The sequence below is a fragment of the Macrotis lagotis genome, chromosome X (genome assembly GCF_037893015.1).
Source record: "Macrotis lagotis isolate mMagLag1 chromosome X, bilby.v1.9.chrom.fasta, whole genome shotgun sequence".
NCBI classification, from domain to species: domain Eukaryota; kingdom Metazoa; phylum Chordata; class Mammalia; order Peramelemorphia; family Peramelidae; genus Macrotis; species Macrotis lagotis.
Window position 1 is genome coordinate 384673367 of NC_133666.1, and position 17456 is coordinate 384690822.

The 17456-nt window shown below is 35.4% G+C and overlaps 1 protein-coding gene and 1 pseudogene across 2 annotated transcripts in view; one reads left to right on the forward strand and one right to left on the reverse strand.

Annotated features, from left to right (window-relative positions):
* KDSR (3-ketodihydrosphingosine reductase) overlaps window positions 1-17456 on the reverse strand; it is a 63534-nt gene that overhangs the window by 29202 nt on the left and 16876 nt on the right. For both annotated transcript variants that reach the window (XM_074206634.1, XM_074206633.1), the window contains exons 3-6: window positions 16412-16468; window positions 10569-10634; window positions 10301-10396; window positions 7161-7352 (exon numbers count right to left, since the gene is read on the reverse strand). In XM_074206634.1, coding sequence (XP_074062735.1) covers window positions 7161-7352; window positions 10301-10396; window positions 10569-10634; window positions 16412-16468 — 411 coding nt within the window. The remainder of the gene's footprint in view (window positions 1-7160; window positions 7353-10300; window positions 10397-10568; window positions 10635-16411; window positions 16469-17456) is intronic.
* LOC141502069 (large ribosomal subunit protein eL6-like) lies at window positions 10702-11667 on the forward strand (annotated as a pseudogene).

Below are 17456 nucleotides of genomic sequence, written 5' to 3' on the forward strand. Positions count from 1 at the left end.
TCAGTCTCTTGAATTCGTGAAATAAGCATAGTGAAAAAGTCTGGCACCCAAAGGCCTGGCTTCAAATTCCACTTCTACCTTCACCTAGGAAGCCAGGGGAAAATCACTTAATCACTTATTGGGACTCAATTTCTTCTTTTGTAAGGTCCAGGTTGGCTGAACTAGATGATCTTCCAAAGGCTATGTCAACAGATCATTCTCTTCTGTAATGTATTACAAATGATAAGACTAAGGTCACCAGAAACACTCAACTCATCCCTGACAGTTTTTTTTTCCCTTTTTCCCAGGACAAATAATCTCTTTCACTTTGGGTATAGTTTTTCCACTTCCAGTTCCAGGAAATTTCTTCCATTATGGGTATAGCTCTCATTCAATCTCATCCTCCCTTACCTTTACCATAAAACAGATATTCTTTTTTTTGTTTTTGCAAGGCAATGGGGTTAAGCGGTTTGCCCAAGGCCACACACAGGTAATTATTAAGTGTCTGAGGCCACATTTGAACCCAGGTCCTCCTGACTCCAGGGCAGCTGCTCTATCCACTGTACCACCTAGCCACCCCAACAGATACATTCTTAACCTGGGACATCTCCCTGAATGGATTTACAAATATGAACAAGAATAGGACATGCTGTCTTCCTCATTTCTTATCCTGAGGCCAAAACCTTCCTTCCCAGGACTGTGCCTCTCATATCTGGATACATCTTCTATCATGGAAACCAAACCATTCCTCTTGCTACCCTCAACTCCAATTTTACATCATATATTCCAGGATACTTCTTAGCATTCTACTCTAAGATCTTAAAAGACTGGGAAACAAGATACATATCTCATAAAATAGCAATCAATCAAAGAGTATTTATTTAAGACCAGCTAAGGGCCAGCCACTGAGATAAAAGAGACAAAAATGAAACAGTCTGTGTCCTAAAGTAACTTATATTCTGTCAAGGGAGGCAGAATGTACTCATCTAAATATGTGAAAGTACAAGGGGAGGTGGGGAGGATTGGTTAGACACTAGAACTTAGTTAAATTTCTGAATATTCTCTCTATCTCCTTAATGCTTAACTCTCTTTTAATAGGCCATGATGAGTTTCATCTAAGTCAATCTACAGAATTTTAATTTGCTAGAATTGGTAGGTTTATATTTCAAACACCTAAGAGGTTAGGAAACAGATGAGTTGCCTCTCAATAGGATGATACCCTTTATCTCATGGGAGGCTAAAAACCCAAAGCTAAAAATTAAAATTTGCACTCAATAGTCTCAGAGAATATCCCAGGGCTTGCTTTTATCAACCAGGCCTTCTTCCTCTTATATTATAGGATAAAAGCCTCTGTAAGAAAATGCAGCAGGCGGGGCAGCTAGGTGGCGTAGTGGATAGAGCACTGACTTGGAGTCAGGAGTACCTGGGTTCAAATCTGGTCTCAGACACTTAATAATTACCTAGCTGTGTGGCCTTGGGCAAGCCACTTAACCCCATTTGCCTTGCAAAAACCTAAAAAAAAATGCAGCAGTCACTTGTGGGCAGAAAATCCTGTATAAGCAAGTTTGAAGCCTGCAACAGCTAGCTGCCAGGAGAGGAGAGAGATAAAACAAACAATCTCTTCAGTTTGGTTCCGGTCTAGGTGAGGCCAATATGATAATAACCATAAGGAGAAAAAAACACAACAACCATGAAATCTCATCCAAAAAAATTTATAAGATTTCCCTTGACAATGAAGCTCATATTCTCAATATCAATTGGCCTTGCAGTTTTAAGGCCCAGTTTATAGTCATGACTTGTTCTGAATTTGGGTCAATTAGAGAGAATGATGATAAAGTGCTAGATCATTTCTTCTTTTTTTCTAGGGTGATGACTATGATGATGCTACTTACAGCATCTTTTCTTCCAAACCTGCCCTAGAGAAAGTGATCAAGACAAGTCACCTAAAAGAAGTTTCCATTCTGGAGTAGTCTCCTAGGAGACAGACCATTCTGGTCCCTTTGAACTTAGTTCTTCTTTCCAAGCCATGACCTTGGAGGATATATTACAATATCTCAAACTGAACCATGTCATAACTATGCTCTCATATCAGAGAAATTAGAAAATTAAATATAAACAATATTTAGAATGAGCATGACCAAAAACAGCATTTCTCAAAATGGAAGTCATTGTGGCATTTTCAATAGGTTGAACTATCAGAGGGATCAGAAATTCAAGAAATGTTGTCAGGCTTCATTTATTTGAAACAGAACTCTAGACAAAACAGATAATTGAATCACTGTTTTGAGATCATCTAACATTTTAAGTTAGTTGGGAAATGGCAATTGTTAGAATCACTTGCTACTCTGAATTAACTAATACTGGAAACTAAATTATATTCATGAAGTTTTGTTTTTGTTTTTATTAGTATTCACAGGTAGAATAATTGAAGATCATGTTAAAATATATCTCAAGTTTTATTTTTTATATTGTACTTTATTTTTTCCCATTTACATATAAAGATAATTTTTAACATTCATTTTTTAAAATTTTGAGTTCCAAATTTTCTCTCTCTCTCTCCTTATCTTTCCCCTCCCTAAGATGATATTTTAATATAGGCCATATATATGCAATCATGTAAAACATATTTCCATACTGGTCATGTTGTGAGAGAAGAAACAGGTACAAAGGAAAAAAAATACACAAAAACAAAGTGAAATGAAAAATAGTATGCTTTGATCTTCATTTAGACTGAATGGGATAAGACCTGAGATTTCTTCAGTAGAATATTATAGATTAGAAATAGTTAAACAGTGTGTTATATCTCTTTCTGCCCTTCCTCCCTTGACAAGCAACTTCCAGGGTATCATGAATAAAATGTAAAGAGTCAACTGACCCCGTCTTATCTGTTAAAAGTCCAGATGTCCATGAATCTCCATGAAGTCCTCGGCGTTATACTGTCTCTGTTTGAATTATATGCTTTTTTTCTTTAGATTGTGGATTTCTTTAGAGTGTGGATTTCTCCTTTTCTCATGCCCCTAGTTTAGATTGTGAAGACCACATTTCTCACTAATGAGGATGGGTCAGTGGGGGGGTAACTGAGTGTAAATTTTGTCTCTTTGCCTCATTCTCCATCTTTAAGGCTGAGTGGGGTCTGCTTCTTGAGAACAGAATCGAATAAAACTTTTTTCTCTCTCTTCTTACCTTGAGAAATCTCTGAAATTTATTTAAGTGGTTACATTCATCCCACACAAGACTCTTATCAGTTTTTCCTCTGGCAATGGGTAGCATTTTTTCATCATGAGGCCTTTGAAATTGCCTTGCAACATTGTAATGCTGAAAATAGCTATATCATTCATAATATACCATCATATAATATTGTTGTTATTATGTGCAATGTTCTTCTGGTTCTGCACACTTCATTTTGCAAAAACTGATTATTAAAAGTATGATATGGAATCCAAGAATGGGTTGAATGAATCCAGGATTCTTTCTGAGTTTCCTTCAGCTAAATGACTAGGTAAACCCCTGTTATAGAGAAGCTAGAATTTAATGGGTTTCTTTTCCTTTACTTACATATTTTTTTAAGTCTATATGAAAAAATTAAGATATCAAAGAGTATATGATTTTTTTCTTATCTTAGTTACCCCAGCTGCATCCCTATCCTTGACATAGTTACCACCTAATTTAGCTAAACCCTACCTCTTCCTGGTCTCTTGTAATTTTCTATTTTCTTTTTCTACTCTGTTCTCTGAAATCTTCCCTTTAATAAACTCCTTCATCCTAGAGCTATTCACTTCATAGTCTTGCTATAATAATAACAACTAGCATTCAATAGAGATTTCAGGTTTGCAAAGTGCTTTGCAAATATTATCTCATCTAATCCTTAGAAAAACCCTTAGAAAAATACTATTATTGATATTCCCATTTTTACAGATGTGGAACTAAAGCAGACATAAGTTAAGTGACTTGCCCAAGGACACATAATTAATAAGAGTCTGAGGTTGAATTTGAACTCAATTCTTCCTGTTTCCAGTACTCTATCTGCATGATATTGCTGCCTTTGGTGATCAAGGAAATCTGATCCTCCTAGAGAGTCATCCCTGGTTATCTTCTCTACAGTGTGGATTTCTCCTTTTCTCATGCCCCTAGAAGCTAGCTTCAAATCTTCATTCTCTTGCAATCATTCTGCTACTTCTTCTTCTCTTCCCCCTTCTCCATTCATCTATGTCACCCAGATTTTTCTTACTATAATCTCCTGGCTCCTAGAGTTACTCTTCCTCTTTTTTTTTCTTCCTCTTAAGAAAACTTTATAGCCTTCCTGGACCACCTCCAAGTTCCTCCTTCCCTCCTAATATCCCCAGCTGCTAAACAAAGATGTGAGAAAGTTACACAATAGGGATGAAATGGGTCCATTGTACTCAGATTATCTAATCTCAAATAAATCCTCATTCCCATTTGTTAATCCTTTTATTCTTTCAAAACTTCTTTTTTCTCAAATTCCCCAAATAAACTGTACCCTACCCTCTGTATATTGGTCCCAACAATCATTTCCTATTATCATCAATTTCCCCCATCTTTGGGTTCTTTTTCTGATGGCTTTGACAAACATGTCTTGCTCTCTTCAGCTTTAAAAAATACAGGAATGGTTTAACATAAGGAAAGCTATTAAGTAATTATATCAATAACAAAATAAACAAAAAAACATATGATTATATCAATAAATACAAAACTCATTCCTTATTGTTAAAATACAAAACTCATTTCTATTAAAATTACTTGAAAGCAGAAGCATCTACCTAAAATATCAATTAGCATTATTTGTAATGGGGATAAACTAGAAGTCTTTCCAATAAAATCAGAGGTGAAACAAGGATGTATGTCATCACCAATATTATTAAATATTGTATTAGAAATGTCAGCAATAACAATAAGAGAAACAACTAAGTCATTTTGAATATTAGAAATGTTTGAATCAACTACAGAGAACCTATGAAGGAAAATGCATTCACATCCAGAGAAAGAACTAATAAACAGAAGCATGTGTAGTTTGGTTTACATACACACACACACACATACACACACACGTATCTAATGGTAGTCTTTTCTAAGGTGGGTTGTAGAGGTGAGGAGAAAAAATATAAAAATAAAAATTACACATCAGAGAAAAAAAACTTAGGGGTGGCTAAGTGGTGCAGTGGATAGAGCACCAGCCCTGAAGTCTAGAGTACCTGAGTTCATATCCAGCCTCAAACACTTAAAAATTACTTAGCTGTATGGCCTTGGGTAAGCCACTTAACCCCACTGCCTTGCAAAAAAAAAATCCTTCACTTGAACCTCCCTCTTCTCATATAATCTCCTTACATCTAAAGTCCTAGAAACACTCATTGCATCCAGTCATTTTTGTTTATGGGTGTTCTTATTTCTAAAGATTTTTTTTTTATTTAACAAGAAAAAAAAAGAATAGAAACAAACCCTTACAACCAATATTCATAAGCAACAAGATAAATTTATAAATTGGCCATTCCCAAAATTATATATGTCTTTCACAGAGCAAATATGATAAGATTTTTGCATATTCTTTTTTCCTCCTTCACTTATTAATATATTCTTTGGCCCTCAGGAGTCTTTTATCTTTCCGTGACTCATACATCAAGCATCATAGACCCTTTGGAATCACAGATACTCACTGCTTTCTCAACTCCATGTAATCTAGCTTGATTTTACCGCCACTCTACTGAAACAGCTTTCTCAAAGGTTACCATAGTGTCATAGTCATCATTTCCTTGACTTCTCTTTTGACTCTTAATTCCCCAAATACTCCTCCTCCAAGACTTTATTTTCTCTCCTCCCTTCATCTCTGGGACACTGCTCTCCCCTGGTTCTCCTCCTATGACTCTAATTGGCTGCCTCCTAATTTAGCCTAAAATCAATTAGAAAGAAGCATAAAATAAGGATTTTTATAGTTGGAAGAGCACTTAGAAATCCCCTAGTTTCTCCTTCCTCATCTTTACCTCTTGGAGTCCCCCATCCTCTTCTAGAGCTACTTTCTTCAGGAAGACAGTTCCTGGTCCCCCTCCCCCTCCACCCACCCAGGTGCTAATGGCTTCCCCTCTAAAGTCATCTTGTATATTCTTTGCATATCTCTTGTATGGGTCTATCTCTTCTCCTAGTTAGAACATAAGCCTTGTGGGTACCTCTTGTGCCCAACACCTAAAGCAGTGAACACACAGTCTGTAGAAACTTTCTTCAATTGGTGATCAATGACTCTCATGTAACTGATAGTTGAAGCCAATGTGTTACAAGGAAGGCTTGAACCCAGATTTTCTTGGCAGCCACACAGTCACTCTGCCATGGTGCCTCTCATACAAAGAACCTTAAAAGTCACATAAACTGTTGGATCCTTCAAGATAATCCCAAAGGACCAATATTGAAGCAGACTATTTGCCTCCAGAGAAAGAAATGCTATAGTTTGAATATAGTCAGAAGCATGCTATTTTTCACTTTCTTTCCTTCATTATCTTTTATTCAATTCTTCTTATACAAAATGACTAATAGAGGAATGTTTTACATAACTGCATTTTATAACCTATACATACTTTATTTCCTATATAAATATGGTTGCTTACTGTCATGGGCAGGAGGGAGAAAAGAATGGAAGGAAGGGATAGAATTTATAACTCAAAACTTTAAAAGAAATATTAAAAAATTGTTTTAAAGGATGGCTAGGTGATGCAATGGATAGAGCACTAGCCCTGGAGTCAGGAGTACCTGAGTTCAAATTCGACCTCAGACACTAAATAATTACCTATCTGTGTGGCCTTGGGCAAACCAGTTAACCCCACTGCCTTGTAAAAAACCTAAAAAAAATTGTTTTAACATGTAATTGGGAGAAATTTATGCATGCACCCATATGCATACACACATACATATAATATATGTACATAAATATGACTAGGTGGTTTCTAAAGTGTTCTTCCAACTCTAAAATCCCTATTTTAAGCTTCTTTCTAAGTGGTATTAGACTAAATTAGGGGAAAGCCAAAGGCACAAAGAGGTAGGAAGAAAAACCAGAGCAGTAACTCAGAGGTTAAGGGAGGAGAGAATATATAAATATAGATAATATGCATATACATACACACATATACACATATACATATATATATATGAATGTCCAGAGTAAAAAAAAAATCTTTTTTTACCTCCATCTGCAGGGCTTCAGCCAATCCTCTAAGAGCAAACTTGGACGATGAGTATGCAGTATAGCCAAATAAGCCTAACTGTCCTGCTTGAGAGGACACAAAGACAATCCTGCCCATCCTTCTTTCTTTCATGGTTGTTATCACTGCGCGACTGGGGTACACGCTGCCCAAATAATTTATATTCATTAATTTCTATGGGGGAAAAAGGTCACAAGTATTATTTGAAAATTTTCAAATGTCAAGGCACTTAACATAGTCAATTCAATTAGTTTTCATTAGTCTACCACATGCAAGGGGATCTAATAACAAAAATGAAGGGACACCTGCCTATAAAGAGCTTATATTCTAGTGGAAGATACAATGCAACTTCAGGACAGTGGCTTTACTTTAGAAATGAGAAATCTTCCACTCAGAAGTTAAGCAACTTGCTCAGTCATCCAACTAATAAATGTCATAGAGCAGATTTGAATCTTCTTCCTGACTCCAGACCCCATATTCTAATCCCTGACTATCCAGCTGCTCCAGTAAATGAGAGGTTCAGGGAAGACTTTGCACAAAAGCTTGTTTCATCAGAGCTGAGACAAAAGTCTCAGATTCAAAGCAACAAATATAAGCAAGGAGAACATTCCACCATTGGGGGGTTATGTCATTTATGCAAAGGCATGGTGATGGAAGATAAAAAATTCAAGGCCAAGTGGGTAGAGTACTTGAGAGAAAGTAATACAGAATCAATCTAGAAAATCAATCCAAAAAAGAGAGATTAAAGCCAGATTGTAGAAGGCTTTGAAAGTCAAAGAGGGAATTTACACTTTATCCTAGAATTGGGAGTCACTGAAGCTTTTTGAGCAGGAAGAAGGCATATAGTCACACTTATGCTTTAGGAAAATCAATTTGACCACTACTAGAATGATTAGGGTGGAAAGGGGAGAAATTTGAAGAAGAAAGAACAATTAGAAGACTACTGCAAGTATAAACATTATCTGCCTTTCAATAAGAAACTTAACTGTGGGGAAAAAAAGAGCAGAGAAATTAAACATCATGTCATATTCTACCATCTAATTACAGTATTGCAATCTATGTTTATGTCCTCAGTAAAAACTGATCAAATAAACTTTTTTCTGATAAACTTGGGTATGTCAGAAACAAAAGTAGGTGGTAATTCTCTTTTAAAAAAGAGAAGTATTTTGACAAGAAAACTATATTCATTGAAAATCCCAACAATACTAGATCTTGTTCAAATAATGATGATAGCAGGGCAGTTAGGTGGTGCAGTGGATAGAGCACCAGCCCTGGAGTCAGGAGTACCTGAGTTCAAATGCAGCCTCAGACACTTCATAATTACCTAGCTGTGTGGCCTTGGGCAAGCCACTTAACTCCATTTGCCTTGCAAAAAAAAAAAGCCAATGATGATAGCTAAGATTCTACATGTGAATTTAAAACACGGTTTACTTCTGGATAAATCCCATCAACTTGAGAAAACTTAAAAAATAATCTTTAGTTTGAATTTGAAAATCAATCAAAGAATATTACCCCACATATGCAATTTACTACGTACAAACATTTAGAATAGAATTCCTTAAACTAAAATAGAAATAAACCATTTAATTTAAAGAATGAATTTAATATGATATTTACACCTTCCACATTCATAATAAATTCACAGAGAATGGCATATTCTCCTCCAGGGAATGCCTGGAGGGGAGAGGAAAAAGTACCAGCTAATCAAATAACAGAAGCCCTGGAATATTGGCCTCTTTTCCACATTATGGGCAGAATCTTCAGGGGAAAAAGCTTCTCTGTAGGAAGATTCAGGAGCTAATGGACTACAGTCCTCAGAATCAGAAATCAAGCACTCAAATGGGCTTTCTAACTGGACTTGGAAACCAGTAAAGAAGTGCTATTTGTCCAGGCCTATCTTTCCTCTCAACCAACAAAAAAGCAAAAAGGGGGCGGATGAAAATTAATTTTTTGTTTGTTTATTTGTTTTAGCCAGGCAAATGGGGTTAAGTGGCTTGCCCAAGGCCACACAACAAGGTAATTATTAAGTGTCTGAGGCTGTATTTGAACTCAGGTACTCCTGACTCCAGGGCTGGTGCTCTATTCACTGCGCCACCTAGCCACCCCCAAAATTAATTTTCAATGGGAAATTATTTAACAAGAATTCAATTATTTCAATGGAAATTATTGCAGATACTTCCACTAGACACACGGATATATATATTTTTCTAGCTAGCATGTAGATATATACATGTTTTCCATGGGAATATAGAATTATAGTCATGGAATCATTTTTAAAGTTGCTTTTTTTTTTTTCCTTTGTCCCAACCTATACAAGAACTTAGTTAATCTCATCTATATTGTTTCTTAAACATATTTCCAGTCAGTTTATCTATATTGTTTCTTAAACATATTTCCAGTCATTTTATCTCCCTTCCTTTATCATCTCATGCTTTGACTTACTATAGTTTTTTCTAGATATTTCCTTCCAATCCATTCTAATCTCATAACCATTGGAAAAAAATTATTTTATCAATTGTTTTTCATAGGCTAAAAGGAAGATGGACCTTGTCATCTCAGATTAAGGAAATTGAACTCTAGGTGTCTGTTTTCTTAGTTGAAACAAGAGAATGTAACTAATAAATCTCAAAGGAGGAAGAAGTCACTGTTTAGACTGTGATAGAGACCTCAAAAATACATTAAGAAAAGAATCCGTTGTCAAGTTAAAAATTATACTTTAGAGAATATAAAACTAGTATTATTTTCTTTTGGGGGTGGAAGTGAAACTCTAAAGTGCTTCTGTGGTGATAAGTCCTATGTTGAGATAAGACAGCTAGGTGACATAGTGGATAGAATACTAGTTCTAGAGTCAGGAGGCTCTAAGTTCAAAAATCTGGCCTCAGACTCTTTCTAGCTGTGTAACCCTGGGCAAGTTACAACCCCAATTGCCTCAAAAAAATAAAAATTTTTTAAAAAGTTGAGATGGTTCTAAGAGTACATTTACCCTTAATGGATCTATTTCCTCTAATTTTTAAAGAATTCAGGATACAGTCTACTGTTTTCAACTAGCCTTATTCCCTCTTTGGCAGCATTAAAGTGCATTCCACATATTTAATTATTAAAGGAAAAGCATTCATACTCACTTCAAATTGATTTATTTCAGTATCTTCAAATTTTCCTGAAATTGATGTCCCAGCACAGTTTATGAGCATGTCAACAGGGCCCAGCTTCTCTTGTGCCTAGAAAAAAATGTCATTGCTGCAGTTGTCTTGATTAATGAAAGATGTGAAATTCTTTAAATGCAATTAGATTAGTTACACATGCTAACATTCTTTTATTTAGCCCAGGTAATGAAATAATCTATGTAAAAAGAATGTTGATGACCTAGGACCAGTTGGCCAAAACTCTTACTTGTTTAATGACATTCTCCACTTGTCCATAGTCTTGAGATACATCAACTGATATACAAAGCACAACCTAGTAAAAAGGAAAGTTGTAAAACATGTTTAATTGGAAAAAATAAAATACTATTACAAAAAAAGAAGCAAGTCTTTTTTCAACATTCAAGTCCAGCTCTTTCCCCTTCTCTCAAGATGGCGGACAAAAACCCCCCAAAGCCTCCAAAGGAAAAGAAGGTCAGAAAGGAAAAAAAAGGAAAGGAAGGCCAAAAAGGAAGATGGGGCTGAAAAGGTGGTGAAAAAACCTCAAAAGCATTGCAGTCAAAACCCAGTCTTGGCCCGAGGGATCGGCAGATATTCCAGGTCTGCAATGTATTCCCGCAGAGCCATGTACAAGCGGAAGTATGCTGCACCAAAAACCCGGATTGAAAGGAAAAAGAAAGACAGGGTTCCTGCTACTATCTCAAAGCCAGTTGGTGGTGATAAAAATGGAGGAAACCAAGTGGTAAAGATTTGCAAAATGCCCAGGTATTACCCTACTGAAGATGTGCCGATAAAACTCCTAAGTCATGGCAAAAAACCCTTCAGCCAGCATGTGAGGAAACTTCACTCTAGCATCACCCCCGGCACAGTTCTGATTATGCTCACTGGCCGCCACAGGGGCAAGCACATGGTTTTCCTGAAGCATCTGGCTAGAGGTTTGCTACTGGTGACTGGACCTCTGACCATCAATCGGGTTCCTCTATGAAGGACCCATCAGAAATTTGTCATTGCCACCTCTACTAGGGTTAACCTTTCTGGTGTAAAAATTCCAAATCATCTTACTGATGCTTACTTTAAGAAGAAGAGGCTCTGTAAACCCAGACACCAAGAAGGAGAGATTTTTGACACAGAGAAAGAGAAATATGAAATTACAGAGCAGCGCAAGGCTGATCAGAAAGCAGTGGACTCTCAGCTCCTGCCCAAAATCAAGAAAATTCCTCAGCTCTGCGGTTACCTGTGTTCTGTATTCTCTCTCTCCAATGGAGTTTATCCTCACAAATTGGTGTTCTAAATGCCTTGCAGAGAACTCTTATTAAAATATTTGGAATAGCAAAAAAAGAAAAAAACCATTCAAGTCCAATGAGATTTCCAAATATAAGGTATGGTATTTGAAACAAGCTAAGAGAGCATTCATTTAGCTTCCAGGAAAAACAATCAGAAAACAATATGTTTAAAATAGTAAAATCTTAGCAATATTGTGTCTGTCAATGACTACTCTATCTGTGGTCAAGCAGTTAGGTTCCAAATAAGAAGGCAAACATGAAACTCAGAGGAACTAAGAACTAGTCAGATAGCATCTGACCCCACTCCACAGGCAGGTTATTTCCAAACCAATTTGAGTTAGGAAAGGAGGGAACCTGGTCAAGGGCGAAGAACTTGGAGCTCTCCTATAAAAGAGTTTCATGATCCTAGACAAGACTCCCATGTCATTTTCATATCTTAGAACCAAATGAAATTCTCATTTTATGATTTAGCTATTCTGATCAATACAATGACCAAAGACAACTTGAAAGGATTTAGGATGAAAAATACTATTGACCTCCATAGAAAGTACTGATGAAGTCTGAATGTAGATCAAAGCATACTACTAATACTTTGTTTTTCTTAATCTATGTTTTCTTCTATAACATGGATAACATGGAAATGTTTTATATGACTTTACCTGTATAGTCTATATCAAATTGCTTGCCTTCTCAAGGAGAGAGAATGGGAGAGAGGGAGGGAAACAATCTGGAATTCAAAAATTTTTTTAAATGAATGTCAAACTTTTTTAAATCTATCATTGAGAAATAGTTAATGAAATAAAAATATATTGAGGGGAAAAAAGTTCTCATTCTGTATGTCAGAATCCCTGGTAGGAGTTCCACCTTCGACCTAATGATTCAATAAGAAACATTTATTAAAGTTCACTATGTACAAAACAAAAAGTAATGTTGAAAATTGAATAGAAGAGTAGCTTTAAAAGTCAGGAAGACCTTTCTAGCTTTTATGAATAGGAACTAGTCATTTAAATTCCCAGTATGCCCAAGCTACCACCTGATAAGTTATAGATAAATTACTGATCTGCATAAATAGGGGCAGTTTTCACCCTAAAAGTGCCCACCTTTTCCTCCCCAAAATGTACAAAGCACTATGCTAGGTTCTAGGGATACAAAAATGAAAAATAATACAATTTCCATCTTCAAAGAACTTATAATCTAATGTGGGAAAGAGTAAGAATATATGTAAATAAGCATACTACAAGAAATTTGAAATCTGCAAAGGAAAAGGTTCAACAGATGATATAAGCTGAGGAGGGAGGGAGCAGTTAGAGAGAAAGTTTTATAGAGAGGTCTACAGAAAGAGACCTAAATTTACAGAAGATTCCAAGCAAGGTGGGGGGGCGGGGGAACAAGGGAATAATGATACTCTGGGAGGATTACTTTTTAGTTGAATAAAGAATAGACTAAAAAAGAACAAAGATCGAAGGCAGAGAGAGACTTCTTAGGAAACTATTTCAAATAGTCCAGGAGAAAAAGGTAATGAGGACCTGAATAAACATGGTGGCAATGGGAACAAAGAATAGACGGTGGTTGAGACAGACAGACAGTTGCAGTCTCACTGGACTTGCAATCTAGAGTGGTCTCAAAACCCAACCAGTTTATACTAAAGTTCTCTGTACCAGAGGTGGCATAAAATGGGCCACTGAGGGTGACAGGAATCCAATCATACCATGGAGCAATGCAAAGAAAAACCCTTTGTGGGAGGAGAGAGGTCAATAATTGATATTTACTTACTTCACAGAGAAGCTTTGGTAGGGAAAGAACTTTGCTAATGGTAGTGTTTACATATATATGTATATATGAAATTGAGGCATATAATTGTACACTACTATCATTAAGCATTAAAATCTGCTGCCACAGATGGAAGGAGATGAAGGAGGATGACTCTAAGTTGTTGTTTCAGTAAAAGGTGGGTCAGGTATAGGCAATATAGCTGGGGGAGAAAGCTGAACTGGGAAATGTGGGGCCTGGGTTCTAGTCTGTCCTGGACATCAAATTAGTTGTGTGACCTTGGGAAAGTCACTTACTTTCTTTGAATCTCAATTCCTTTATCTAGAGAATTTATGGGATTGATCTTTTTTAAGATTTCTTAGCACAGAGCTGACATACACTTTATTAATATTTCTTATGACTTCTTTTATTTACAATAAAATTTTTATTTATTTTTAGCATTCATTAAAATTATTTTGCGAGTTCTAAGTTCTCTCTGTCCCTCTGCACTCTTCCCCGCCTATTGAGAAGATAAGAAATGTGATATCAATTTTACATGTGAAATGATGTAAAATATATTTTTATATTGGCCATGTTGTAAAAAAAAAAAAGGCAAGAAAAATAAAGAGAGAAAAAAACGCTTCGATCTGCACTGACTCCAGAGTTCTCTCTCTGGAGGTGGACAGCATTTTTCATAAGTTCTCTGGAGTTATCTTGAATCATTGTACTGATCAGAATAGACAAGTCTTACAGTTGATCATCATATAATATTATGGATACTGTATACAATGTTCTCATTCTGCTCACTTCCGCATCAGCTCATGTAAGTCTTTGTAGGTTTTTTGAAACCATCCTAGTCATTATTTCTAATAGCAAATAATATTCCATTGCAATTATGTACTATAACTTATTCGAGCCATTCCCCAAATAATGGACATCTCCTCAATTTCCAATTCTTTGCCACTGCATAAAGAATTATATACACTATAAGTTATAAATATTTTTGTATAAATAGGTCCTTTCCTTTATTTTTTTTTAATCTCTTTGGGATACAGACCTAATGGTGGTATTGCTAGGTCAAAGATTATACATAGTTTTATCACCCTTTGGGCATAGTTCCAAATTGTTCTTCAGAATGGTTGAACCTGATAGATAACATCTCAGATCTGTTTCTTAATATTCTGTGGTGAAATTGAGAGAAATTTTTTCAGGTAGAGGACAAAAAAAGAAAATACAGTTGCTGAGTATACCAGGTAGGATGCTTTCCCTAGATAAATCAACTACACAAAATTGTTCTCAGTTCCTAAGAAATTAAGATAAAAACAATTTATTTCCATAAAATAAACAAGGATATTTCTAACTTCAAAGATCAATCTCAGTTCAATATACATAGTTCTATTCTTCTTTTTTGAATCACCTAGCACAAAATATAAGACATCAAAAGGAAAAGGGCTCTCTAAATTATATGATCAATTTTCAAAAATCATTCTTTTTGCTGTTATTGACTCTAAATTGGATTATTTTAAATTGGCTCTAAATCACTTATGACCCAAGGAAAGCCTTTAGATAAAGTTTGCTCAATTATATTAGCAAAGAAGTTATATGATTATAAGACAGTGATGCAATAAATGGGCTTTTCTTTCCAGCAGTTGAACTAGGTACTGTTTTCTCAACTCTTCATCCCTCAGGGTCTACCCAAGTCATCCATTAGTTGACAATCTTTGTGGTATCATTAAGTGTTCTTATTAAACACCCATCTGCTAGGCACAATGCATGAAATGTCCCCATCCTCAATGAGCTTATACTCATAAATAGATATACTCTTGTTTCTCACTTGGGGGGAGTGTGTAAGGATGCTTAATAATCTCTAACAAAGAAGAAGAGGAAAGATCTGTTGGAGCAGAAGGCATGCCTATACATACATACACACACACACACACACACACACACACACACATATCTTCTCCAAAGTAACTTCGATTCCAAATCATCCCCATCTCACTGTATGTATGACATGGCAGGAGGGATGGCAAAGACAGGAAGTCTTCTGGCCATTTTCATGTCAAAAGAGGCATGTTCTACTCAAAGTTCCTAATTGTTCAAGTGAAAAAACAAAGCCAAAATAGAGTTTAAATAAACCAGACAGTGACCTATGAGGCAGAATATCTGTCTTAAGTACTTCACTACATTATACTCAGAAACTTGTGTGGAGGCAAACATATATGAGAGGGACACTAGAAATAACATAAATAGAATGATTAAGTTTAAGGAAAGAAAGAAAAGGAAAAAAAGGAAGATTCCTGGATGGGGACAAGACAGATGTATGTAGGATGGTACCTAGCAAAGTATCAAAAAACTTCTATCTTAACTTGTCTTTTTTAGTGATTAGATATTATGCAAATATTTTATATTTTTTCATTTGAGTTTCTTTCAAAACATGACTGAATATTCTTAATCTTAACCCTCCTAACACTAAAAAGAAAAAAAGTCACATCATTAAGAAAAAGCATATACTCTCCAGTAAAAAAAAGATACTTTATATTTTAGAGAATCCAGATTGTACTAAGAGCATCTGAAATGTTAAAAATTTAATCCCACTCTGGGGGAGAAAAAAATTATGCTTTTATACAATTTTTAGAAGCCAACTCCTAGAGTTCTAGACCACACTGACAAACACCCAAATTTCTAAATTTCCTGCTAAACAAGCAAAGATATGAGCAAGATCTACAGTAATATAAGGCATTTTTTGCCACCTGCTAATGGGCGTTTGTGTGGTCATTCATTCAAAAAATAATTGAGTTCAGGCCTTGCCTGGGAAAACATCTCTCCTGTCTGAAATTCTATCATCTGAACATCTATGTTTCTATGTGTTTTCTGTTAATAATTTCAGATCCAAAGCAACTAAAAAGAATTTCAGCTACGTTAAAATAAGACTAACAGGTACTTTAATCAGGAAATTCTATAAACTTTCAAGTTAGTGTTGGTAGTTGAAGCCATACTTTTACTTTAGACCAGCCACAGGATAATTAGTATATAAAATGGGTATAGGGAAGTAATTTACCTGTTTATCATTAATAGAGTGTTTTTCAATTTCTTTCTTTGCCTGGAGCAACTTGTTCTGAAAACAGTGGAAAACAATTAGTTTGGTTGATTTCTTTCATTTTTTAGAGGGAGGGGAAATAACTCATAACACAAACACTTATTAAAAAGTAGGGAAAAAAATCCTTAGAAAAGTACCATATGACCCCTCACCAAACTTCTTTATAATACCACATTAAAACAAAACTGTTTACAATTTCTGAACTCACAATAGAATGTCATTTAACTTATTTCCCCATATGATTGTAACTCTAGAACTATCACTTCCAACCCACCCCCACCAATTTTTTTTGTTATACTTTCAATCATTAATGCTGAACCAATTAATGATATTCTGCAGGCAATACCTAGAAAAAGAACCATTTCTTTTGTCTAAAGGCACCAATGTATTAATGCCTTACTCCTGAAAGAGTAGAAATATTAAAAAAAATTTTTTTCAAAGTCTGAATTACAGTATTAATGGATGAGTGAACATGTTGCATATTAATTTTTAAATCAGTTCTATTTCATTATGCAAAGACAAAAGCAAGCATATTGTGACAGCATTGGCCAAATTATTATGGATGTGAATTTATTATTCCATATCCAGGACTTTAATTTGTATCTTTTAACCTTCTCTGAATATATACCCTGAAGAAAAATCTCTAGGCCATATGGCATGTATATTTAAGTAATTTGGGGGGTATTATTTGAAACTGTTTTCCAGAATGCTTGGACCAATCTTATAATTTCCTATTAAATAAGAAATGTGTGCTTGCAATACAAAGAAACCATATATTTTATCCCTATGCACCTTAAAGGTAAATATAGTGAAATTTACCTATATCTCTTCTCAAATTAACTTTGTAGATTATTAATTTCATATATGACTACAGATAAATTGATGAAAAAGCCATGGCTAGAGAATAAGACTACTTTCAAACTCAAATGTATCTGGATCTAAATTCCCTTCTATGATGCAGATCACAATTTATATTTGCCTGGAAATCTTGTGTGATCTTTACCTC